The sequence below is a fragment of the Eschrichtius robustus genome, chromosome 10, assembly GCF_028021215.1.
Source record: "Eschrichtius robustus isolate mEscRob2 chromosome 10, mEscRob2.pri, whole genome shotgun sequence".
NCBI classification, from domain to species: Eukaryota; Metazoa; Chordata; class Mammalia; order Artiodactyla; family Eschrichtiidae; genus Eschrichtius; species Eschrichtius robustus.
Window position 1 is genome coordinate 49,563,904 of NC_090833.1, and position 10,389 is coordinate 49,574,292.

General features: G+C 47.9%; 1 protein-coding gene across 5 annotated transcripts in view; it reads right to left on the reverse strand.

The window, feature by feature from the left end:
* MAMDC2 (MAM domain containing 2) overlaps positions 1-10,077 on the reverse strand; it is a 168,409-nt gene extending 158,332 nt beyond the window's left edge. For 2 of the 5 annotated variants that reach the window (XM_068553429.1, XM_068553432.1), the window contains exons 1-3: positions 9,939-10,077; positions 8,197-8,320; positions 7,740-7,853 (exon numbers count right to left, since the gene is read on the reverse strand). In XM_068553429.1, coding sequence (XP_068409530.1) covers positions 7,740-7,853; positions 8,197-8,320; positions 9,939-9,956 — 256 coding nt within the window. In that variant the 5' untranslated portion in view covers positions 9,957-10,077. Of the gene's footprint in view, positions 1-7,739; positions 7,857-8,196; positions 8,654-9,938 lie in introns of those variants that run through there. The other 3 variants (XM_068553428.1, XM_068553431.1, XM_068553430.1) reach the window with 2 other exon arrangements.
* Positions 10,078-10,389: the final 312 nt, after the last annotated feature.

Sequence of the window (10,389 nt, forward strand, 5' to 3'; positions counted from 1 at the left end):
ATCTCAATAAGGGCTTTAGAGATTGATTAAATCCAAAACGCTTGTTGGTACCACACACTGTCTGGCAGGTGTTGTGGGAAGTATGTGATCCCTGTTCTTAAAGTGTAACACTGATGAGGTGAAGAGGTGGGGGCACCGATAAGGAGACACTAAGAAGATTTACATGGTGGAACGTGAAGAGAGCCATGGGAAGGGAGAACAAAGAGGAAAGGGAGAGGTTCATTTACTTGGGAAAATCAGGGAATGTTTCAAAAAAGAGCCCTACATTAAAGCACAGATAGATTCAAATAGGCCGGGATGGGGCAGGGGAATGGAAAAGCAGGATAACACAGACGTAGAGAACAGCACAAATAGAGCAGGGAGGCAAGAAAGTAAAGAGGTGTTGAATGAACAGCACGCTGGGGATTAATGGGAGGGAAGAGTAAGAAATATAGCTGGGGGCAAATCACGAAGGCCCTTGCGTGCCAAGCTAGGCAGTTTGCACTTTATCCTGTTGGCAATTGGTAATCATTAAAGGATCCTTAATAAGAGGATATTCCTTCTTTTTACATCTGGTCGGGGGGAGATGGGGGGAGTTGGCCATTCTTCTAATCACTGTCCTCAACCCTGGCCGCATATTGGAATCACCTAGGGAGTTTGTTCATTTCTTAGTGTCTATTTGTTAACAACACCAAGTCTGGCCCCATGTCTGGCCAAGTAAATCAGAGTCTCTTGGGGTAGGGCTGGACACAACTATTTTTAAAGAAACTTTTAGGTGATTTTAATGTCCATTCAGGGTTGATAACAATTGGCCTAATGCACAGGTGTGAGAATTTCTCTATGAATTCCCATTTTTTGTCAGGATTTGTTTTTTTTTTTTTTTTTTTAGAAGGAATCCTTTTTATTTTTTTTTTTTAAACCAGATTTTATATTTTATTCAAATCACATTTATTTTAAATTTATTTATTTATTTATTTATGGCTGTGTTGGGTCTTCATTTCTGTGCGAGGGCTTTCTCCAGTTGCGGCAAGCGGGGGCCACTCTTCATCGCGATGCGCGGGCCTCTCACTATCGCGGCCTCTCTTGTTGCGGAGCACAGGCTCCAGACGCGCAGGCTCAGTAATTGTGGCTCACGGGCCTAGTTGCTCCGCGGCATGTGGGATCTTCCCAGACCAGGGCTCGAACCCGTGTCCCCTGCATTGGCAGGCAGATTCTCAACCACTGCGCCACCAGGGAAGCCCGTCAGGAATGTTTTATTGATATTAGGTATGACATTATGCTTTCCTTAATAAGGTATGGCCTAATGGATGTGATAGGAATTTCTGATATATTGTGAAAGTTCTTTGCTCTTAAATAACTTCTTCATTTATCACCAGCCATATGTTCTTCTGTGTTAAGTACTACCTTCTTCCTGTAGGTATTTCATATACATACCTACATATATATGAAATTAAACATATAATCAAACGCTCCAAGAGCCTAGATCTGAATGCATGAATACACTTATATGACTGAATTGATTAAGACAAGCATAAGAGAAATTGAGGAAGAGTGGGTGGGATAACTGGTAGAAGTAAAAATCAGGATTGACCAGCCAAGATGCCCAACACATGTTCAACTACCTGCTGGGCTTATATATCAAGATGCCCATCACTTCTGTTAACATAAACAGGTTTCACTCAAATTCTTAAAAATCAAACATTGCTAACAAGAGACAGAAGTAGGACTGTTGCTGGGGTGACCTACCAAAGAGGTTCTGCTATTTTAAGAACCAGGATTTTTTATGAATAGCATATCCCAAAATGCAAGTCATAAAACCTGGGGACTGTGTGCTAAGAGATCTGAAGATGACAGTGAAAGCAGAAAGTCCTATGACAAGAAATTACTTTTTCCTCCCAATATATTGTGACCACAGCTGACTTCTGCAATTATGGGAAGGAAAACATCCCCAAAATCCTGGGCGCCTTGTCAGGGATCAGACCAGGAGCTGGGTAGCAACTTCCCATTCAGCAACTCTAATTTGAGTAGGGAGGAACCCAGACTGGGTGTTGGCCTTGATAGGAAGGCCAGACAGAGCCTACATCCAGAGAAGTGAGTCACAGCAGAGAGGAGCAGGCAGAGATTACCATTCCAGGTAGGTTAAGTCCCAAGTGCAGGAGCCAGGTAAGAGAACCCAAGAACTCAGATTGATTGACAGGGAGGCCATGGGTTAGGGACCTGCCCAAGAGCTTAGGAGATGAGAGCTCAGAGGTCTCCTAGAAGGGACCAGCATGGAACTTGATTGATGCTGAGGCACCAGCTCCGTGGGACAGATAAGTAGGGAAGAACAGGCTGGGGCAGGGACCAAAGCATTCCTGACAAAAACTAAGAATTTATAGAGAAAAAGGTCTAAGTCATAGGGAGAGACTGTAAACCAAGTGTGAAACTTAGTCTTATTACTTTATGTCCACACTTTAGTCAGCCACACAAAACTTAGATGGCCCAGGAGGCTAACAGATGATTAAATTATTAAATAAATAAATAAAATAGAGCCAAACAATAAGAAAAGGAAAGCTCTTCCTCTGGTTGGAATAGAGAACAAATGGCAAAACTATAATGAAAAGAAAAATACATTCTCCTGAGCAATCCAGAAGCTGTGTTGGAAAGCTGTCTGAATTGAAGAAATAATGTTTGATAAAGTACAAAACTAGTAATAATAAGAGTAACAATAATAATAGGCTACATGTATAAAGTGCTCACTATGTGTTAAATATATTAATGTATTTAGTCTTCATAACAATCTTAGGAGATAGGTGCTTTAATTATCTCCATTTTACAGCCAAGGAAACTGAGACACAGAGGGGTTAAATAATTTGTCCAAAGCCACACAGCTTGTAAGGGTAGAGCCTGGATTCTAATCCAAGCTGTCCAACTCTAGAGTTCATATTAACCACTAGGCTTACATTGTTTCTCATGCTAAGGAGCTACCTTTGAAGGGGCAGAATGAACCAGGGGCACACACGAAATGCATAAGGACTTTTTAATCATCCAATATTGAATTTATTCCTTCAGCAAATTCATTTATCCAACAAATATTTGTTGAGCATCTACTATGTGCCAGGCACTCTTTTATATGCTAAAGATTTCAGGCAGGTGGGATCCCTACACATCTGAGTGAATAAATGCATGGTCTGGCATAAAATATAGTGTTTTGTGGGTTTGGTAGGCCCAAAGCACTGCACCTTTGGAACCCATGTTCTTCCACATGTATGAAATATAATTAGATGTTTGATGAAGAGTTTCTAACACGTTGCAGAGTTTAATTAACACACCAAAGTGTCAAGGTCCAGGAGCTGGTGAAGACAGGGACATTGGGAGAGGCAGCAATACTAGAAGAAAGAAAGGTGAAGAGTTGAGGAAATGAGGCCCTGCCCCAGGGCTGCCACTGACTTGGTCATTGACCCTGACTGGGTGCCTGTCTGGGCCCCAGTGCGCACCTCCGTAAAATGAGGAGGTTGCACTGGATGAATTCCAAGGCCCAGCTCTAGGATCTAGGATCCCAGGCAGAGCCAGGGCAGAACCAAGGCCACGCTCAGGCACAGCTCACAAGAGCCAGGTTCAACCTGACATCAGTAGTAGCCAGGGCGGGCCGGGGAACGCCACACGGCATTGCAGGAAGAACTCGGCCAATTCCTGGGGTCGACTGTTTCTCCGAGAGGCATCTGAGGAACACCCCAGACTCGTGCTGCTCTCAGCCTCTCCACAACATGGGGGCTGTGTTTCTGCATAAAGGGCATCAAGAGACCAACAAGCAGAGGCGATGCAGGTTTAAGCAGATCCAGAGGGTGGGAATTGCCTGATGAACTCCTGATGTCAGGGTGGGATGCTGAGTCAGAAAGAGAGCTGTAACCCACAGAGAGGGAGGACTGGTCCTCCTCCTCTAGGAAGGCCCCCTGGGATGCTGGCCAGACTTCTGGCTCCAGCTGGGCCTCAAGAAATATCAGGCAGGATTTATCAGTATTAATAACTAGCACATGACTGAGTGAAGAAGTGAAACTCAGCTGACCAAGTAACTGAAAGTGTCCTTAAGAGAGAAGGAAGGGGTTTGGGTGAAGAAAGGGGGTTGTCAGGAAGAGACACATGCATATACTTACATTGAGATATTGGCCTACTCTACCACCCGCCCCCCATTGGTTATGCCAAACTTCTAGCTGGCCAGCCTGCCTCAGATACCATCACTTGCTCCTGGGTACAAATACCATCCAAATTCTTCCTGTATTAGGCAATTCCTCAAACACTGACCCCCACTGTTGTAGAAAAAAAAAAATACTCTCTCTACAAGTGCTTTGAATTTCCTTTTTTACCTCCTCTTAACCTGACATGTCCACATCTACCTTCCTCTCTGGGGTGGCTTAGTGTTCCAAACTTCTAATTAAGGAGCAGTACCTGGGTTTGGATTTTACCCCCTCCCTCCCTCAGTTCCTCCAATGACTTCCTCAAAGAGCCAGCTTAAAGATGCTAAACCAAGGGGTCCAAAAATTGGAATGAAACCAAAACCCAACCGATGACTAGCCTGAACCGTGACCATTCTGATGTGAGGCCAACTTTACAGTGTCCAAGAATCCTCAGCCGAAGGGCTTCTGCCCCCCACCCCCCCACAGCTGGCACTGGGGAAATGGAACCAACAATCTTGATTTCAGCTGAGGACGATTGTTCAAAGGGGTTCCAATATTCTCTGAACTGCGAATGAATAAAGATTTTTTTAGATGATAAATGAATGAATAAGGAAGATTTTTGTATGATAAAATAGATCTCTTCTTCCCAGGATTTAATTCAAACCTAAAATTTAAAAGCAAGTTCAAAGTTTGATTCTGACACAATCTCACTTGCCTTGACAAGTGAGAGAAAATTAAAATATTCTACCGAAAACATGGAGGTAAATCAAGAAAACAAGAAACTGGAAAGTAGACAAGGCTAGGTTGCTGTGCCCAGTCACCTGCTCTGGTGCCACCCTCTGTCCCTGGGGGTACCCTCCCTATGGTACGCAACCCAAGTCAATGCATCGCCTTGTCAAAACTCATCCATTTTTTGCCCAGTGGAAATCAAGCATATTTCAAAATGGCCATGAGCTAGGGACATTGGAATTGTAATTGGAGAGGCTTAGAGACCTAATACTCTAAATAAACCAAAGGAGTGGACCTCAAATACAACTTTGGGCAGCTGGGAGATATTTTGAGACAATGACTCCCGATTTGAATCTCCTGTAATGCAATTCTAATTGGCAGATTTGTTTCTCTACTTAACTCTCTTCACTGGGCTTTAGCATTGATCTCTCCACTGTAAATTAACTTACTGACCAAGGACATCTAGAAAGTGCTATTTGCGTTCCAAATACTTGTAGGCAAAAGTCACTGAAACCTATCATTTTCTATGCCGCCATACAATACACGGAGGTGGATGGAACCAGTTTCAAAGGGTTTTTGCAGCCAGATGAAGTAAATTTGCAGAAAGGCTTGTGACCAGATTTCAGCCTGGGACACTTGTATTGTCTTTAACCTACCAACCTAGGAATGGCTTTTTACCGGAAATTCTTAGTGGTGGCTTCTCAGCAGGCAGCAGCAGGGGCTGCCACACCCCTACCTCGCTGCGCCTCTGGAGTGGACTGTTATGTCCAAGTTCTGGCCTCCGGAAAACGTGATACGTAAGGATGGAAGCCTAACCAGCCTGCTCCCCCGGGAATGCTCAGAGGAGAATGAATGAACTTCCCCCAGCCTTGAGCCAGAAAGCTGTGGCTGTTGGAAGTTAGAAAGAAAGCAAAGAGGAAAGCAACAGTGTCTTCATTTTGCTATAAACCACAATCACCTTTCCCTATAAGCATCGTCCTGTTTTCCTGGAGGGGCACTGTTTAACTGCCCAACTCAGCAGAGAGCACTTCCTGTGGGTCTGGGCGGCAGTTGAGTGCAGCGAGCTGTGGCCTGCCCACTGACCCAGGAGCAGGCTGCCAGGGGGCCACCATCCTGACGGAGGCCTGGCAATGGGGGCGCAGGACTGAGGCTCCTGGATTAAGGGGTGATGTTGATTTCCTTTTCTCAGGGCCAGGCTAGGGCGAGGCAAGAGGGGTGTCTAGGGCACAAGATTTAAGGAGGTCTTCACTCTCAGGGTCATGCAAGTGGCTCTTTCACCTTAGTCCTAGCCCTGCACAGGGCCACCAGCAGAGGTAGGGGTTCTCAAAGGTCAGTGGTTCTCAAAATGTGATCTCCAGACCAGCAGCATCACCGGGGAACTTGTTAGATATGCAAATTCTCAGCCCCATCCCAGACCCACAGACTCTGAAACTCAGAGGTGGGGCCCAGCAACCTGTGTCCTAACATACCCACCAGGTAATTTTGATGCAGCTAAAGCACTGTGTTAGAGAATAATGCTCTCCAAAGTCAGTCATGTGGTCCAGGTCACGCCACTGCTCAAAATGCTTCACACACAACCAGAACAGGGAAAGGGGTAGGGTGGTGAGATGAAAGAGACTTCCCTAAGGCAATCAGCAAGGTAGGAATCCTTCAAACGATACATCAGGAATTGATTTTTCCCAGCTACCCCTAAGTACTCTGTAGGAAAGACTTGGCAATTGTTGGCAATAAATAAAGCTTACTACTGAGTAGTTCCCTCCTGTTTTTTCCCTGATCTAGTCAGCTCAGAGCTGGCCACTGACTGATAGCTTGGGACATGGGCCAGCCATTTGAATATTCTAAGACTGAGAGTCCCTCCTCTGTAAAATGGGGCTAACATCACCTCCCTGCCAATGTCAGAGAAGCTAGTATATGCAAAGCCCCAAACAGAAGCCCAAGGCAGAAAAGCTGTGATGACAGTTCCTATATCCTAAGCAGGGGTTCTGAGCCTCCACCTTCTCCAGGGAGCTTGGACAATCTGGGGGCCTGAGGACAAATGAGATTCCTGGGAAGGAGGTTAGCTGATCTCTTTTACGCTGCAGTGTTTTTTAAAGGAGGCTATTTCTCAGTCCCAGTGGCCTGGGGCATCAAGCTTCTTAATGGGGTGGCACAAGTGAGACATAAGGGAAAGAAGGGAAAGAAGTGCCTGCTCTTGGGCATTAGAGAACTACTTATTTTTTACTAAATAAATGAAGGGCAAGAAGCTATATCTGAAGACCGCACATTTAAACTTTGTCACTAGAACCCAAATGGTATGAGTGGTAAGACAATGACCAATGCCAGCCAGCTGAGAGACCTCAGGCGCATGGCCATGGACTTGGTTTCCTCTTTCGCCAAGTACTGGATTATAAACACAACAATAACATGAGGATGATGTCATGCAACAAAACGCTGTCAAGCACAACATGAATGTGAGGTTTAGCACTGAGGTCCCATCACAGAATTAGGGCACCATTTCTGCAGGACGAGAAGAAAACTAACCTCACCCAACTTCCCCAGCTCACAACGGTGTCTACTGAGGACCAGAGAGGCTGTTGACCTGCAGAGGGCACGCAGCTGGTGGGAGACAATCATCAGCTGTGCCCCCTTTCTCCCTTCCATGGGGGGAGGGGGGCGGGCAAAATCGCAGAGCTTCTACCCACAGGCCAGGTAAACAAAGGGCTCCATCTCTTCACTGGCCATCCATGCAGCACAGCTGAGAGTTGGAAGGATGCTCCATGACTCACACTTTTCCTCCTGAGAGTACTTAACTCCAAGATGATAACATTAGCCATGCGAAAGAGGCAACCAGCAAAAAAGGAAAGTTCACCTTGGGCCCCTGTGCACTGACCCCCTTACCTTCCTCGTTTAAAATCCACGGCAGGAACTCGAACACCGAGTCAAAGCCGCAGGTGCTCTCTTCGAACGCGCAGGATCCCGCGGGCAGGTCCAGGGCACCGACAAGCTGCAGGGCTGCTGGCACAAAGCGGGTTTCAGTTCACGCTCGGTCTCGGGAGCGTTTACACCAACTCAGGGCACCCCGGGGAGCCACCTGGTGAAAGTGAGAAGGCGTGCGGGAGGGGACGGGAGAGGGAGGCAGTATTGCCGCCCCCGCCCAGGGCGCTTGCACTGCGCGACCCGTGCGCAGTCGCTGGGCTCGGGGAGGGAGGTTAGCGGCTGTGGAGATGGATCCGTAGGCGCCCTCGGACGGCCCAGCCTAGGACCGCGAGCCCGACTACCAGGGCTGCGGGATTGGGAGAGGGCCACGAGAGCGCCCCTCAGAGGTTCCCCCCCCCACCCCGGATCCAGGCCTTACCTTGCACTGCCAGCAGGACGCCCCTGAACAGCATGGTCGGGGAGGAAGACTGGACAGGGGTGCGAGCCGCCAGCCCGCTGGGACAGGCTGCTCCGGGTGGAAGGAGCGTGGGAAGCGGGGGCGCCTGGAATCGGGGGAGGGAGAATTCGGAGGCAAAGCGTGCGCTTGGAGCTGCCCAACTTTGCAAAGCGGCCCCGGGAGCAGAGCGGAAAGCCGAAGGTGCCCGAACTGTGAGCGCCGCGCGGTGCGCTCGCGTCCTAAGTGAAGCCGGCCGGCCGCACAGCTGGTCCTGGGCGAGGACGGGGCTGGGCAGGGAGGAGACAACTGCACACTTTTGAAAAGCCAGCCAGAACTGGCTGGGAGAGGAGAGGTCGGGATGCAGTGCCACGGCTCGGATTTTTAAAGCTTGGGACCAGACCCCTGGCAGATACTGGAGAGGGCAGGCCTCCCGGGAACCCCTCGGCTGAGCTGGGACTGGAGGCGCCCCGCCCCGCCCCGCCCATCCTAGTGGGAACCAGCTTATTTCTGGGGACAGCCTCCCTCTATGTGGAATGCAAGCCCTGCGGGGCTCGCCCTAATCTTAACCTTTTCTCCCCAGAATGGAAGAGGGTGGAATTCTCTTAGGAAAACCTAGAGGAAATTTTGGGAAGTGTTGGGTGGAATAAGCTTTACATCTAGGAGTTTCAGCATTTATGGCCCCTTAACGCTAACCTTGGAATACCGCCCCCCCCCACCCCACCCCCCAACCCCCGCCTTTATTTAGCAGTGGAATGTTTGGCATGTCTGGTGCTCAGCATTCCCTCTGTCCGGTGAAATGGGGGCATTCCTCCTCTCCAAAGAGCCATGATAAATTAGTAGAAGGTTTCTAAATTGGGATGGGGGTAGTGATGTCAGGGAGGGGGTTATGGTGAAGTACCCATTGGCTACAAATTTGCTTTGAGCACTAAGTGGGTCTTTAAAAATAGTCTCCTCCAGTAAAGAAAGTGGTGACAGGGGTAGGGGTTCTTCTTAATGCTCTTTATTATACTGGGCAGGCAATTTTATGCCTAGGGCAATGATTCTCAAATTTTAGGGTACATCAGAAGCCCACCATCAGAGTGTCTGATTCAGTAGTTCTGGTCTGTGGCCCAAGATTCTGCACATTCCTAACAACTTTCCAGGTGCTGATGCTGCTAGTCTGGGACCACATTTTGAGGACCACTGGCCTAACAAACTCTTGTTCAACCATCAAAGCCCTGCTCACATGCCTTCACTTGGTTTCCAGACTCCCTGTGTTTTCCTTGTCCTTCATTCTTCTCCTTGCTGTTTCTTTTTCTCTCTCTGACCCCTGGATACTAGGGTGCCTCCAAGTTCTATCCTTTCAGCTCCTGTTTCCCTTTCTCCTCACTTCCTCAGTGATTTCATCCAGTCTCATAGTTTGAAACACCAACTAAAACCTGATATCTCCCAAATATTTTTCTAGTCCAGACGGCCCACTGCCTCCAGACTCTTCTGTCTCACTGCCACCTCAGCATTTTCATTTGGATGCTTAAGAGCTATCTCATACTTAACAGGTCCCAGCATGAACACCTCATATTCCTTCCCAAACCTGTCTCTCCCCTGCATCTTCCTCATCTCAGTTAAAGGAACCTTTCCCTTCCAATTGCTCAGGACAAAATACTTATTATCCTTGACTCTTTTCTTCGTCTCAGGACATTACCAAATTCTGTCAGTTCAGGATTCAAAACATAGCAGGTACTGACCACGCTCCATGCCCACATGACTGCCCTGATCCCAGTCGCCACTGCTGTTTGCCGTGGATGCTGCAGTAGTTTCCGAAAGGTGGTCTCCTTGCTGCTTCTGCCTTGCGCACCTCCATTCCATTCTTAACACGGTTGTCAGGGCATCCTTTTGACACAGAAATCGGACTATGTCACTCCTTGGTTCCAGACTCCTGACAACTCCATCAGTCATTTAGCAGAATCCAGACTCTTCACAATGGCCTACCAGGTCCTACAAAACCTATCCCCACCCACTTATATCTCTGACCTAATCTGCCCCGCTTACTTCCCTCCAGCTACATGGACCTCCTGGCTGGTCCTCAGACACAGTCTAGCTGTCCTCTCAGAACGTCGCACTGGCTGTTCTCTCTGTTTGAAATGCTCTTGCCGGGAGAGCCACATGACTCATGCTGGTACTACCTCTAGGTCTTGA